This window comes from Sitophilus oryzae, unplaced genomic scaffold (genome assembly GCF_002938485.1).
Source record: "Sitophilus oryzae breed Bouriz unplaced genomic scaffold, Soryzae_2.0 scaffold_98_pilon_pilon, whole genome shotgun sequence".
Lineage (NCBI taxonomy): Eukaryota > Metazoa > Arthropoda > Insecta > Coleoptera > Curculionidae > Sitophilus > Sitophilus oryzae.
Genome location: NW_022147627.1, coordinates 44,216 through 61,271, shown reverse-complemented (window position 1 = coordinate 61,271; position 17,056 = coordinate 44,216). Strand labels below are relative to the sequence as shown.

The window sequence follows — 17,056 nt, the reverse complement described above, 5'->3', positions numbered from 1 at the left end:
AAGGTTTATTAATCTTAAATCTTAGTTCATTATACACTCACCGGCATGAAAAACGGGCAGCCCTAAATTTTAATGTATCTTAAAGTTTAATATATTTTGTTCTAATGGGCCGATTTTTATGAGTTTTTAAGTACTTTGTAGCTAAATTATTTGACTTTTTGAATTAAAAATGCGAGTTTCCATCTGTCAATTATACGAGGTGAAACAAAATGTTGATATTTTGGTGAAAGTTTGAAACGCCCTGTGGAATATGTTAACAAAGCAAGGAATTTAAAAATAATTTAGTTATCTAAGTACGTCTTTTCCCGAGAGTTTGTTTTTGGATTCATCTCAATAGCTTTATTTTTATTGGAGATATTCGTTTTTGAATAAGACAGTAACGCTTTACAGCAATTTTAGCATTGCTTTTGGGTTGTCATCAACACGCTTATAAAATAGTGTTTATTTCTTTTGTAATGTCACTGTCATTGAAAAATCATATTATTATTATTTACTAACGTTTACTTTAGTAGATATGGTTTTAAGTTCTGAAGTATCGGCTATTGCTGCTTTAATTGATCATGGTAGAGATTAACTTTTGGACTTAAAACCATATCCGCTAGAGTAACTGCCTAACAGACAATAATAATATGATTTTTCAAAGATAGTGACATTACATAAATCATAAATACTATTTACTATTTTATCTACAACCGTTTAGTTATAACGTTTTTACATCACTATTTTTTTAGTATTTCAGTTACGTTATGAGATTCATAACCATAGATAAAAGAAAATAATCTACTATTAAGATAGATATGAAACTTAATAGTAAAATTTTGGGTCAAAGCGCCCCTCCGTGTTTTTAGTGGAGACTACATTTAACCCAGCGCCTTCGCCTTTTCTGCTGTAAATGTTTTTTATGTTTATATTTGAATTCAAAGAATTTATTTTTAAAGTTACACTGATATATTAGTATATCAGAGTAACTTTAATAAAACATAAGAATATATATATTTTACAATTTATTTTTTTATTTATTTTACAGAGTTTCATGTAAATGATCGTAAGTCGACTGGCTGTCTAATGAATAGACCGAGATTTATAGATTTTAAAGCGAACGAAAAAAAATCAAACAACGAATACATACCATATATTTTTCTTTTATCTAAGATACATACCTTATCGTCTTTTGGAAAGACGTACAGTTTTGCAGTTTTGTTAGTTTCTTTGCAAGATGCAACACAACAAGAAAACAACATTTTTACAGTTAATAAATAATAAAACTATTTCTGACTATGTATTTAAAATTTAGATAGATAGAAAATCAAAAAACAAGCCAGCATTTGCAAACGCAGGCCCAAATTCAATAAAAATCAAAATTTTTCCTGCGAAAATCAGTCTTTTTTCACTGAAAAGGTATTTTTTGATTTATCAACAGTCATTGTCAAGTTGACAATATACAGGGTATTTTCGAATTAGTCTAAAAAAATTATGGTGTGATTCCTCATGTGTTCTTAAAACAATTTTTATATAACCATTGGGTCTAAAGTACTTCCTTTCTGATCTTCAGGGTGTTAAAAATTAAAAAAATCGATTTTTTTGCTTAACATAAATGATACACCACTGCTTTTTTAAAGAAAATATATTTTTTCTTGACTGGCCATCCTTTTTCAACAAAATTGATTTTTTGCGTTTTTGGTTTGGTTTGGTTGTCGAGAAAAAAATAAATATACTTATTAAGAGCCCGCCTGAATTCGTTTTCTAACGATTTTTTATTTTTTAGATTAATTAGGAAACACCCTGTATATGCATATCACAGGCAACCAAATAAACTAGTAACCTCTAAAAATTATTGTTCCTACCACTAGCGACATACCGTGTTTTTAGTGTGTACTAAATTATTTTATCAAAATATGACTATACATAAGTTTCCAGGCAATGTTCATAACACAACTAGTGGTGTTACGAATCTATAACACTAGCTAGTTTTTATAATAATGAAAAACAACTACGAACATCTAAATATATTAACTTTTCCGGCAATGATGATTCCGTGGCACGTACTGCGGCCGCTTCTACATCTGAAGGGAGACTTTCGGAATCGCTCATCGTAATTTTTAAAATGATTTTTCTAGGCAAAAAGTGCTCGCGTTTACTTGACAGGGCAAACTGACTTTTCAGAAAAAAGATGTGACAAATGTCATAGTTAAAGGTGGGCGACTAATAAACGAAAATTAAAACAGCATTTTCTTATTTTTCGGTTGTAGATAAAACGTTTTACATGACACGTGCGTTTAAACATGATTACAACACTCGTATGATTAGAACGACTCGGTCTGTGACCTCGTCGTTCTAATCGTTCACACCCGTCGTTGTAATCATGTTCATAAACACACTTGTACTGTAAATAACTGTTATCTACAACCGTTTAGTTATAACATTTTACATCACTATTTTTTAGTATTTCAGTTACGTTATGAGATTCATAATACAACAGTTGTGTTATGAATCATAACATAACACCACTAGTTACTAGTGGTGTTATGAATCTATAACACAACTAGTTTTTATAATAATGAAAAATTTTAAATAGTAACATTTTCTTTTTTCGGTTGTTGTTTTAGGGGGGGCCAAATAAAAAGTAATAAAAAATATGCTTTTTAGTGCGCAATTTTTAAACCAAAAGCCTAATATTTAACCCAATTTATAGATTTTAGGGGGGGCCTTGACCCATGGGCCACCTCTCTGTATCCGCCACTGATCTAAATATATTAATTTTTGATACAAATTCCTACTACTAATTATTATAAATATTAATAACACATTTTTTACACTTTTTCAAAACAATTCCTGCTGCTGATGATGATGACGATGATAATAGTGAAGGTATAACTGAAATATATTGGGCTGTTGATCGGTTTGGCTCGCACTCGGACTGGCATGCTTCCTCAGCGATTCTTGATGCGCAACAATAATAGCTTTTTTCGTTTTATTCTTATTACCGATTCTGAACCGTCCTAGAACTCTGCAGCGCATGCGCAAATGAAATAATGTCTTCATATTTCCTTCTGCGCATACGCATCACAGTTCTAGGACGGTTCAGAATCGGTAATAACAGGAAAACGAAAAAAGCTAATAAAACAATTCCCCACAATTATAATTAAAATGTGACAAATGTCATAGTCAAAGGTGTTAAAGGTGGGCGACTAATAAACAAAAATTTAAACAGCATTTTCTTATTTTTCGGTTGTAGATAAAACGTTCTACATGACACGTGCGTTTAAACATGATTACAACACTGGTGTGATTAGAACGACTCGGTCTACGACCTCGTTCTAATTGTTCACACTCGTTATTGTAATCATGTTCATAAACGCACTTGTACTGTAAATAACTATTATAGGTCTGTTGACTAACACCAAAACCAACGGCATGGTTTTAAAGTAAAAAATACGAAAAAAAATATTAGTGTCTCCTTTAAAAGTGAATATCTCCAAAAATCATAATCAGGTAATCAATCAATCAAAAAATAAACTATCGAGAAAGTATACACGTAGATGATAAAATGATTTTTAAATTCTTTGCTTTATTAACCTACTCCACAGGACGCTTCAAACTTTTCCAAAATATCAACATTTTGTTTTCCCTCATATAATTGACAAATGGCAACTTTCATTTTTAATTTAGAAAGAGACATTAGAAAGTCAAATAATTTAGCTACAAATTTCTTAAAAAATCATCAAAATCGGTCCACTAGAACACAATATACACAACTTTAAATAACATCAAAATTTTAAGGTGTCCGTTTTTACGTTCTTAACTAGATAAATCCTACTGATTCTAACAAACCCTATTACTAGAGAATACCTATAAAAAGTACATATCGAAGATTAAACTCAATAAAACCTAATGGAATTACTTAAATCCACGATATTTTCGTTCATTTCCTCGAACATGCAAATGTTAAAAATCTAGTTAGCAGTATCGAACGTTTCGTATAGCCCCCTTCATCCTTTTTCCTATTTCCAGCCGGCGGAGTTAATTCGGCTCAAGTGCTTCTGCTCTCCGGAATCGGCCCGGAAAAGCATTTGAGGGAGGTAAACGTACCGTTGGTTAAAAACCTGCCTGTGGGAGAGTATTTGCAAGACCATGTCATGTTTATCGGCTTGGTAATCAGGTAAGATCTTAGCAAATCAGTTTTAAAAAGTCTTAACCTGACTTGTTCCACTAAATTTACTGTGATTTTATATGCATCCGTCATACGTCTGACTTAAACTATCTTTAAACCAACTATATTTGAATAGCACGATCTGATCAGCTGACTATCTGACTAACCCATTAATTATCTGACTGCCTCTGTGACTCTTTTGCTTACTCTTTAAAGCCTGGTTGACACGGTCAAAGTGTACTTAGATCAAATACACTGTCAACTAGGCTCTATATTCGTCAAACAGTTTACAATATAATTCCACTCACCCGGCGATGATCGCGACGAATTCAACGTTCAGTTATCTGCGTCTGATTTCTTGGGCCTCATGGTTATATTTTAATTGTTTAATAATCTATACTAATATATAAAATCATTAAGTGACTGACCACTGATTAATCACGATCCTGCTCAAACCACTCAACGTAAGAAGCTCAGTTTTGGCATACAGGTTGATTCTAGTGTGTAGAGGTTCGATAAGAAGGGATTTTTGGAAATTGCAGTTCCAAGGGGGTGAAACATGGGTGAAACCACCCCTGAAATATTACAATATTTTTTATTTAAAAAACGGCCAAGTTTCGGAAAAACGGTTAAACACGTATATTTTATTTTGTTTTTTACATATTTTAAGATTTTTTAAAAATGTATACAGGGTGTTTCGAAAAATCTGGTTATTGATTAATCACGATCCTGCTTAAAGCGCTTGACGTAAAAAGCTCATTTTTGGAAAACGGATTGACTTTAAAGTGTAGAGGTTCGATAAGAAGAGACTTTTCGAAACTCGAATTCTAAGGGGGTGAAACCACCCCTCAAATATTACAATATTTTTTATTTAAAAAACGGTTAAGTTTCCGAAAAAACGCTTAAACACGTATATTTTATTTTGTTTTTTTACATATTTTAAGATTTTTCAAAAATGTATACAGTGTGTTTCGAAAAATCTGGCCATTGATTAATCACGATCCTGCTTAAAGCGCTTGACGTAAAAAGCTAATTTTTGGAAAACGGGTTGACTTTAAGGTGTAGAGGTTCGATAAGAAGGGATTTTTCGAAACTCAAATTCCAAGGGGGTGAAACCATCCCTCAAATATTAGAATATTTTTTATTTTGAAAACCGGTGAGTTTTTCGGAAAAACTCTTAAACACGTATATTTTATTTTGTTATTTTACATATTTTAAGATTTTTTAAAAATTTATACAGGGTGTTTCATAAAATATGACCATTGAGTAATCACGATTCTGCTTAAACTGCTTGACGTTTAAAGCTGATTTTTGGCAAACGGATTGACTGTGGGGTGTAGAGGTTCGATAAAGAGGGGTTCAAATATTACAATATTTGTTATTTAAAAAACGGTTACTATTTCGGGAAAACGCTTGGACACGCATAATTTATTTTGTTTTTTACATATCTTAAAATTTTTAAAAAATCATACATTGTGTTCCAAAAACTTGGGCAATTGATTAACCACGATTCTGCTTAAACTACTTGACGTAAAAAGCTTATTTTTGACGGAAACGGATTTTTCGCCAGCCAATTCCAACAAGATGAAACTACCCCTCAAATATTACCAAGTTATAAAATAATATCGCCATATTGTTTTTTCTCATGCTGACATAAATGTGAGAAAATTTTATCCAGTTTGTATGTTAATGGAAATTCTTGCTTTGCTTTGTTATCACCATTACAGATGATTAATTCAACGCAAACGAAGTCGCGGGAACACGCTAGTGATATATAAAAAAACATATCTAGGTCCACGTCATGCAAGTAACTGATCCCTTGGGCCTATATCGAATTTTGGTCTATTAAATTATATTTTACATTATTTTTTCCCAAATTGATATAAACCCAAGTGGCCTAAATTAAAGTTTTGACAATACAAGAAAAAAATCATTAGGTGGCTTGGATAAAAAAAAAGAGTGATTGGTGGCAGAGTTAGCAGCATCCAGCTGAAAAATAACTATTATTTTTCATATTTTTTCTGATTCATTTGAAAAATACTCAGCTTTCTATATGTTTTCTATTTTTAGGATCAACGGTACTTTTTACAATGACACTTTACGAGAACTTTTAATGAGGTATAGAAGAAATCAGCGACCATTAATTTCATTATTCGAAAGTATTGCTTTTACAAATATCGACAAAGATACTAAACAACGACCGGATATAGAATATCTTGTGACAGTTCCGCAAAATCTAACAGACAGGGCTTCAATGTACCGCAGGTACCGTATGACCAAAAAAAAACGGCGTCAAAGACGTCTGGGGAATGACAATCGATGATAATTTTAGCGAAGTCAAGCTCTAGATGTCATTTACTAAAAATTGTCAAAAATTAACATTAATTAAAAGAAAATCAAAAATGACAGAACGATTCCAAACTACTCCATTAAAAAATTATTTTTACACAATATAAAAATAAAATACCACCTGCTTAAAACTGGCAGTAAGCGCCCATCAAAAAATAAAGAAGTGTACGTGCCAAGTAAATGACATCTTGGGCTTGACTTCGCCAAAGTTATCATTGATTGTCATTCTCCAGCCCTATTCAACACCGTTTTTTTTTCAATGTATTTTTATGTTTTATAATTTTAGAGAAATATCCAATATGTTATTAAAAAATAACTACCCACCCTAAGTTACTACGCTCATCTATATAAATATTTTTTTTCGATAGCCTTAACGATGAATACTTGGCTGCTATTAAAATCAACACTACCAGTGACCTGATACTGTTCACGATGTTGATGCATCCGAAATCACGTGGTTCGGTAAAACTTCAATCCAACAGTCCCTTGGATGTGCCCTTGATCGATCCTAACTACTTGGCTGAAGAAGAGGACATCGAAAAGTTGTACCAGGCAGTGAAATTTATTGTGAACTTGAACAATACCGAAGCATTTAGAAAGCACGGGGCACATGTGGTGGCATTTGACTATCCAAATTGTGAAACATATAAGAAATTTAGTAAGGGTTGGTGGCAGTGTGCTATAAGACATATGAGTAATACGGTAAGAGTTCATTTGTTTATTTGTTGTGTTTACCATATGTCATGTACAGGGTGAGTCAAACGATAGAGTAAAGTCCATTATCTCATTTGTTTCGAGGCTTGCAAAAAAATTAAATATAAAAGTTATAGGAAAGGTTAAGATACACATTTTAAAATTATTATAGAGTATACAGGGTGCTTCAAAAAAGTGTGGCGGATATAACATATGTTATTTTTAAATGCAACACCCTATTTTTTATTTTATTTTTAAATTCTGCGTAAAATTCTATAACTTTTTTTATATATAATATTATATACCTAAAATGAATAGTTTTTGTAATATTTAAATTTGTTTAAACAAATGTTAAATTGCAATGTGGTAAGAAATTGTCAGTGGTACCATGGTTTCTGAAGTTGGAATAGCAAAATTTGGTATGAGAGTTTTATAGAGATCAAAAAAAAGATATATGTAAAGATATTTTAGTTAAATGCTGCAGGGTGTTCAAAATTTATTTATGAATTTCAACTAATTAAAATTAAAAAAACTCTTCTTTCTAAGCTCTTCAACTTTTATTAAATATGTCATATACGTATTTTTAATAGTTTGCGATTTATTCCAATTTTTTCTATTTGTACCCATATTTTTAATACAATTACGCTATAACATCATAGTTACCGTGACAAAACAATAATATTTAGTACTTATCTTTAACAAGTAGATTAATAATTAGTTACAATTGTTATTATTAGCTAAAATTAATTAACTTTACTCAAATAAACTAAAATCGTAGTCGTGAATTTCTTGGCGTCTATATTTGTCTATATTATGAAAGATGACCCTTGGATTTTCCGTAGGGACGAATACCCAGGACGAACAGCTTAGAGTAATACTAGCTTACCTAATTGTTGACGACTACTGATATAGGAATTTTCTTCGACTTGCAGTAAAGTTTTTTTTCTCTAGCAATTCTGGTTTATAATTCATTTCGTAAAGTGCCGCTAAATGGCCCAGCAGCTGATGCGGCTTATATAAAACCCTTCTTCTTCTTCTTCATTTCGTAAAGCCAACATTTTTGCCGCGAAACCGTCCCATTATACACTTACTGAAAATACATAATATAATATGAAAGTGTTTTCTAGATAATCTACATCTATTATTATAGTACTTAGCAAAGTACTATAAAACATATAGTACTGAACCAAAAAATATGTTTATCTTGGTTTGTTCGTGTATATTAGTCACATTGACTAATTCATTTTCGGGAAAATCTGTAATTATTATCTCTACCTCTACCATTTATATTTATTACAACAAATAAATTAAAATTCACGTTTTGTTCTTAACTTGCTTAACAGACATGACAGCTATTTTAATAATTATTATTTTTTGTCATGGTAACTATGATGTTAGAGCGTAATTATTGTATTAAAGATACGGGTAAAAATAGAAAAAATTGGAATAAATCGCAAACTATTAAAAATAGGTATATGACATACTTAATAAAAATTGAAGAGCTTTGCTAAATCTATCAGAAAAAAAATGAAAATATATAGGGTGTGCCATTTAAAAAAATTGAGATTTTTTAATTTTAAATAGTTGAAATTCATAAATATATTTTGAACACCCTGTAGCATTTAACTAAAATATCTTTACATATATCCTTTTTTTCATCTCTATAAAACTCTCATACCAAATTTTAGTATTCCAACTTAAGAAACAATGGTACCACTGACAATTTTTTACCACACTGCAATTTAACATTTGTTTAAACAAATTTACATATTACAAAAACTATTAATTTTAGGTATATAACATTATACATAAAAAAGTTATGGAATTTTACGCAGAACCTGAAAATGAAATAAAAAAGAGGGTGTTGCATTTAAAAAAAACATATTTTATATCCGCCACACTTTTTTGAAGCACCCTGTATACTCTATAATAATTTTAAAATGTGTATCTTAACCTTCCCTATAACTTTTATATTTAACATTTTTTTGTAATCCTCGAAACAACTGAGATAATTGACTTTACTCTATCCTTGACTCACCCTGTACAATATCCAAGTAATTTTAGCAAATTGCTTTCTCACTCCAAATCACTAGTTGCAGAAACAACTTGTCAGTATTAATGTCAGTAACATGTTCAGTAGAAACTGTTGTTCTATCTTTTAAGTAGTCCTTGTACTACTACATAAACGTGGAAAATTTGCAGCACCATTAAGCAACTTCTTCTCATAAGGCCACTAATATTTCCAAAATATTAAAGACAGCTATTGGACACCCCTGTACAGGGTGTCCAATTTTTGTGTGTTTTTATGGTGTTTCTCGTTTACGAGTACAGATACAAATATGCAGTTTTCACATCATTATGCTACATTTTTACGAATCTTAAGATGCTACACACATATTTCATACCGCTGAAATACATATTGTCAAGAAAAATGGCGCATCCGCCAGAAATTAAAAATGTATTACTGGTTGCCTGCACAACCGCAACGTATCCGCCAGAAATTAAAAGACTTTTTCAGGCGCCATCTTTTAGTCAAGTCGAGAAGTAAGGGAATCAGACAATAGAATTGTCTGGTATGAAGAAGTACGCTTTCGAGAATTGGGGAAATTCTTGAGTAGCAGTCAATAGAGTATATAAGCCGGAGCCATCGACAACTGAGACAGTTTTGAAATTTGAATATACCGCGTGGGAAATTGGAAATCGGACAATTTGGTGAAGGAATCTTATAAATAGTTAGTTTGTTGTGTTATGTTGTAATTGTATATAGTGAGAAAATAAATTCGTTAAGTATTTTATCGTGAGTTTAAATTAGTGGACCCACGGAATCCGTAACAATTGGTGTCGGAAGTGATTCAAGAGGATTTTAAGAAGAAATTAAGTGGATTGGAAGATTTTAGACTGAATTAGAGTATTTTATGGTTGGTACAAGGGAACAAGCGAAGAAATGGAGGAAGTAAGCAAATTTTATTAAGCGATTTTATGGAGAATATGAGAAGAGAGAAGGCAGAAGAACAAGAAAGACTCCGTAAAGAACGAGAAGAAGAGCGAGCCCGATTAGAAAGAGAAAAGGAAGAGGAAAAACTACGACGTCAACAAGAACAGGACCGGCTTGAGAACATTTTCGAAGATTTGAAAGTTCAACGACAACAAGAGAAACAAGAAGAACAGGACCGGCTTGAGAAAATACTGGGTAATTTGGAAATTCGTTTGGAGGAGCGACGTCAAAAAGAAAGACAAGAAGAACAGGACCGTATTCAGAAATTTTAGAAAATCAAGGAATTAGACAAGAACGGTTGGAGAAAATTGTTGAAGATTTAGAAGTGCGTCGTCAGAAAGAAAAATTTGAAGATCAGGACCGTCTTTAAGAAAACTTTGATGAAAATCAGGAATTTCGACTACAGAAGAATTTTGAAGACCTGGAAAACGACAGGAGAACCATTTCCAAGAAGTCGTAGAAGATCTGGAGGAGCGCCTTCAGCAGAAGATAGAAAGGTTGGAGATGGACCTGACAGAGAAGACCAAGGTACAAGTAAGGACACCTGGCGTTCCGGGAACTGCAAAACCTAAGGCCCCGACCTACGATGGACAAACGATTATGGACAATGTACCACCGTCAGTTTGAAGCAGCCGCCGCTGCCAACGGATGGACTGACCAAGAGAAAGCAGCAGCACTTCGTCATCGCGCTGCGTGGCCCTGCTCTGAACTGTTGGTAAACTATTCTGCAGCCCAACAGCAGGAATACCAAACTTTGGTCGCTGCACTGGACAGAAGATATGGCGACCAACATCGACGCCAACTTTACCAGGCCCAGATCAAGACACGCCTGCAGAGGTCCGGAGAGAGTCTGCAGGAATTCTGAAGCAGACTTACGTCGGCTGGTACACCTGGTATATCCAGAAGCACCGGAAGGATTTAGGGGAGGAACTCGCTGCTCAGTGCTTTATCAGCGGACTGAGGGACAACGAATTACAGAGGGCGCTGCAAATATCCCGATTTTCTACCAGCAGCGAAGCACTGGTCAGGGCGCTGGAAATCGAAGCTGCATTTAGCGCCATCCCTGTAACTGAAGATAAAGATCGGTAACGGTTGAGGAACAGCCCGGAAGTTCTCACATACGTTTGGAGGAGATGTTTAGTAAACTATGTGAGTTACTAGTGAACAAGAGTAGCAACAACACCCAGACAGAGAGCTATAGAAGATCACAGGACATAAGGTGCTTTAGATGTGGCAGGAATGGCCACATCAAACGGGATTGCCGCGTTCAAATGCGATCCCGTTCACCATCCAGAGAACGTAGGCACCAGGAAACTAAAATCAGTCAATACTAAGGGGCGAGTATTGACTGGGGAGAACAGAGCCCCAGGATTTTTTTCCATTAGGAGTCTGGGAAGAACCGCTGACAGTTTGGTGATCGACGGAAAGTCAAATGGAAAGGAATCTGAATGACAGTGGACACTGGCGCTATGGTATCGTTGGTGCGGGCTAACTCAGTGCAAGGATTGAAGCTGATGCCTCTGAGGAAAGAAGAGTGTGTTTACGTACAGTTACGGGGGAAATGGCCGTTGTACGGGGAGAGGCTATCGTCGAACTGAAGTTAGAAATTTGAAGTTCCAGCATAGCGTTTTAGTGGCAGATATTGAAGATGACTTCATCTTGGGCATGGATGTGATTCGTCAACATGGATTTTCGTTCGATCACCAGAGAAATATCCCTGAATATCGGAAATGAAGAGTTTATGTTATCTCCAGACAAGGGACCAGGAAGAATGGATGTAAGATCAGCGGAAACTGTGGTGATACCTGGTAATACCGAGAAGATCGTATTCGGTAAAGTGGAGAAATCAAAGCTGGGCGCTGTGTTGGACTGGTACAAAGTAGCGACAAGAAACAAGATAGGTACTTAGTAGGAAAAATCATTGGTGAACACCGACAAGAATATACCGATCAGAATTGCGAATGTTTTCCCGAATTGTGTCAAGATCCGAAAAGGTGACAAGATAGCCATCTGCGAACCTGTAAGAAGTGCTTCCTCACCTGGATGTGATGAAGTGTCGTCAGCTGTTACACAAAAGGCATCCCAAGAAACACTAAAATATCTAGAACAGCCATGGGATCACCTAACACCTGGAGGAGAAACAGTAGGCCAAGCAGTTCCTGCTAAAAGCATGGCAGTATTTTGAGAAGAACAACAGTGGAAGAACGGATTTTGTGAAGCACCGGATTAATACCTGGTCATGCTCAGCCGATCTGACAACGTCCTAGAAGGGTGCTCCCCTTTCCAAACAACAAGAAATGGAGATACAATGGTAGATAAGATGCTAGAAGATGGAGTTATCGAAGAATCATCAAGTCCATGGTCATCTCCTGTTGTTTTGGTAACGAAGAAAGATGGTAGTACACGATTCTGCGTGCGGATTATAGGAAGCTCAATGACGTCACTTAAGAAAGATAGCTACCCACTGCCACGTATAGATGACACATTAACAACTCTCGCAGGTAGTGCTGGTTCTCCACTCTGACTTAAAGAGTGGATACTGGCAAGTTGGTCTGGACGAGGAAGACAAAGAAAAGATCGGTTTTTTTTACAGGAAACGGACTATACCAATTCAAGGTCATGCCGTTTGATTATGCAATGCTCCAGCCACTTTCGAACGTCCTCATGGAGGTGGTGTTAAGAGGATTAACTTGGAAAACGATGTTTGGTTTACCTCGACGATGTATTGGTTATGGGAAGAACTTTGAGGAGCATTTGCGAAATTTAGAAGAAGTCTTCGGACGCATACGGAATGCTCACCTGTAATTTGAACCCGAAGAAGTGAATATTCCAGCGACAAGTGGAATTCTTGGGTCATGTAGTCTCGGCAGACGGAATTACACCGACCAGAAGAAAATCGCTGCGATCAAGGATTGGCCTAAACTCGCGACAAACATGAACTTAGAAGTTTTCTGGGTTTATGCACCTATTACAGAAGATTTGTCAAGGGATTTGCCAATATAGCTGCACCCTTACATAGACTTACAGGTGATGAAGTCGGCTACGAATGGAACACCGATTGTGATGTTAGCCTTTGGAAGACTTAAGGCGGCTTTATGTTCAAGTCCTATTCTAGCCTACCCGCAACAACAAGGGAGGTATATCCTGATACCGACGCCAGCAATATCGGCATAGGTGCAGTGCTATCACAAGTGCAAGATGGCGAAGAAACGAGTGATAGAATATTACAGTCGAGTTCTATCTAAACCAGAAAGGAAATTACTGCGTTACCCGGAAGGAGCTGCTAGCAATTGTAAAAGCAGTTGATCATTTTCATAAATATCTGTACGGCCAAGAATTTTAATTAGGACAGATCATGCGGCTCTCTCAAGTGGTTTATGGAGATGAAACAACCTGAAGGTCAAATAGCACGATGGCTCGAGAAGCTCCAGCAGTAATCAACTTACCATCCAACATCGTGCTGGAAAGATGCATGGTAACGCAGACGGTTTATCCAGAAGACCCGTCAAACCGATTGTAAGCACTGCAGTAAAACGGAACAACGTGAAATTACTGTCATGATAAGGAGTTTTAAGCTTGGAACCGATGAACAGTGGACGACGACACAATTGAGGAATGACCAAATGAAAGATCCAGACATCGGAGCAATACTACGGCTCAAGGAAGGTAACGGCGAGAGACCACCGTGGCAGGATATTGCAAACAGAGGGCTCGTTTTCAAAGCTCTCTGGGCTCAGTGGAATTCACTGGTTATTGAGAATGGATTGTTAAAGCGCACGTGGGAAAGTGCGGATGGCAGGACAGTAACAACTCAGTTACTGGTACCAAGAAAGAAAGTTACCCAGGTATTGGAAGAAATTCACGGTGGTAAAACTGGAGCCCATCTTGGAGTAAACAAGACCTTGAGCAAGCTGGAGAGATCGTTTTTACTGGGTGGATTATTGCGAAGATGTCAAGAAATGAATTGTCGACAATGTAAAACTTGTGCAGCCAGCCAAGGACCAAGCACTCGCTCTAGGGGAAAAATGAAACAATATAACGTTGGACTGCCATTCGAAAGAATCGTTGTTGACATTGCAGGCCCATTCCCTGAAACGCAATAAGGGCAACAAGTACGTTTTAGTGGCGCATGGATTATTTCAGTAAATGGCCAGAAGTTTTTGCCATTCCAAACCAAGAAGCATCGACTGTAGCTGAAGTATTAGTCCATAATGTCTTCAGTAGATTTGGAATGCCTTTAGAGCTTCACACTGACCAAGGAAGAAACTTCGAGTCAAGACTGTTCCAGAAGATGTGTGATCTGCTTGGTATTCACAAGACTAGGACAACAGCTTTACATCCGCAGTCTGATGGGATGGTCGAGAGATTCAATAAGACCATTGAAGAACATCTCTCGAAAATGGTGGATGAACATCAAAGAGATTGGGATCAGCATATACCACTATTCCTAATGGCATATAGTGCAGTTCACAACACCACCGGACTTTCACCATCGAAGATTTATTTGGGTCGAGAATTACGGTTGCCTTGTGACTTGGTGTTCGGATCACCAGACGACAGCACCCACGAACGTAGAGGACTACGCGGATGAACTGAAGGAAAGGTTATTGGGAATTCATAAGGCCGTGAGAAGTAAGATTACGCCAGCCAGTGACCGGATGAAAGCTCGTTACGACCTCAGAGCTAATTCTACGGGATTTCAACAGGACGATCTGGTATGGTTATATAACCCACAGCGCAAGAAAGGGAGGTCCCAAAGTTTACTCCAGCATGGGAAGGTCCTTATACAGTCATCAAGAGGATAAATGATGTTGTGTACCGGATTCAACGCAGCCCTAGAAGTAAGATGAAAGTAGTTCATCTGGATCGATTGAAGAGATACCAGACAGGAAAACCCTTGATCGGGACGATCAAATTTGAGAAGGGGGCAATGTCAAGAAAAATGGCGCATCCGCCAGAAATTAAAATGTATTACTGGTTGCCTGCACAACCATAAACGTATCCGCCAGAAATTAAAAGACTTTTTCAGGCGCCATCTTTTAGTCAAGTCGAGAAGTAAGGGAACTGTGGACAATAGAATTGTCTGGTATGAAGAAGTACGCTTTCCGAGAATTGGGGAAATTTCGAGAAGCAGTCAATAGAGTATATAAGCCGGAGCCATCGACAACTGAGACAGTTTTTGAAATTTGAATATACCGCGTGGAAATTGAAAATCGGACAATTTGGTGAAGGAATCTTATAAATAGTTAGTTTGTTGTGTGTTATAAGTTAGTAATTGTGTATAAAGTGAGAAAATAAATTCGTTAAGTATTTTATCGTGAGTTTAAATTAGTGGACCCACGGAATCCGTAACAATATTACTTATTTAGAATTAATATACTCGTAGATCTATCATCCGGCATCTACAGCCAGAATGGGATCAGATCCATCAGTATCAGTGATAAACACCAATCTACAAGTTCATGGTGTTGCCAAATTGAGAGTTGTTTGCAGTAGTTCGATGCCCGAGTTGAATTCTGGACATCCTTCAGCACCTGTAGTCATGATAGCTGAGAAAGCCTCAGATATCATTAAAAAGTATTACGGAAAACTGTGATAAATAAATATTATGTTTATTTAAGTTATTAAAAAGATTGTTTTATTTCATTTTTGTTTGACACATATCAAAAAAAAAAGTAAAAAATTTCTGTCTGTCGTTTCTGAATTTTCTGATTGGTAGTAATATTGGATCCATTAGCATCTCTGTATATTGTTGTCTTATCCAAGTCTTAGGAGGTTCACGGTTAAGGCTTTTATACAGGCGGGTGTCTCAGAAATAAGTGTAAGGACTGGTAGTATATTTCGACCCCAGAAACACGCCTATGAGGTTTTTTGCGAAAAAAAATGTTGAAAATTTTAAATTATCTTCTTGACATTTTTTGGTAAATTTAAAAAAAAATAGTGCCACTTGTTTATTCAACTGAGATTTCTTGACGGTGTATCTAAACCTTGCAGTATTGCCACCTGTTACTTTATCCACGTTCTACAATTCTACATAGCGATTATTTATAGATTTACAGCAATTTAAATTTCTACACCAAAAATTACCACTAATGAATGTTAATTTTAATCTTTTAGCAGTGCCCATTACTAATAATTCTAGAAAAACAGTTTTTTTTAAAACTCTAAAAGAATGTAACACCCTTATTAACCCTTCTTTAAAGAGAAAATTGCAAGTATCCAAGCCCTTATTACCAAAATTGTATGCGTTACCAAAAATTCATAAGCCGGATAAGTCTATGCACCCAATTGTTTCGGCTGTAGGTTCTCCGACTTATAATTTGGCAAAATGGTTATCAAGGGTGTTTATCAAGAGGAAAATTTATCTGTTCATGAATCCTCTTTCTCAGTTAAAAATAATATTGAATTCATTAACAAAATTAACATTAAAGATATAACATTGCATGAAGGTGAAATTTTGGTCTCCTTTGATGTATCTTTGTTGTTCCCAAAATTTCCATTTCCACATACTTTAGGCTACTTGAAGGAATTACTGAACGCAAATGGTCTCGACAACAAAACTGTGATTGAATATATTGAGCTTACATCGTTATGTATGAAACAAAATTGTTTTCAATTTAATAACAACTTTATTGAACAGCGGGAAGGTACAGCAATGGGTAATCCATTGTCTCCATTTTTGGCTAATTTATTCATGAGCAGGTTTGAAGTGGAAGCTAAGAATCAGTTTGAGTATTTTCAAGAGTATGGTTTAGACAATGGATGATATTTTTTGCTGTTTTTGCTGTTTTGACACACATTCAGAAACCATAGATAATTTTATTTCTAAGTTAAATAATCGTTTTCGTTCCATTAAATTTACGCATGAA

General features: G+C 35.5%; 1 protein-coding gene across 1 annotated transcript; it reads left to right on the top strand.

Annotated features, from left to right (window-relative positions):
* Positions 1–3,983: 3,983 nt before the first annotated feature.
* LOC115891347 (glucose dehydrogenase [FAD, quinone]-like) lies at positions 3,984–15,811 on the top strand (the record flags this gene model as incomplete). Its single annotated transcript, XM_030911795.1, has 4 exons — positions 3,984–4,159; positions 6,221–6,415; positions 6,868–7,201; positions 15,574–15,811. Coding segments are annotated over 4 exons (915 nt in total), but the record flags the coding sequence as incomplete, so codon positions are not given.
* Between the last annotated feature and the right edge of the window lie 1,245 nt (positions 15,812–17,056).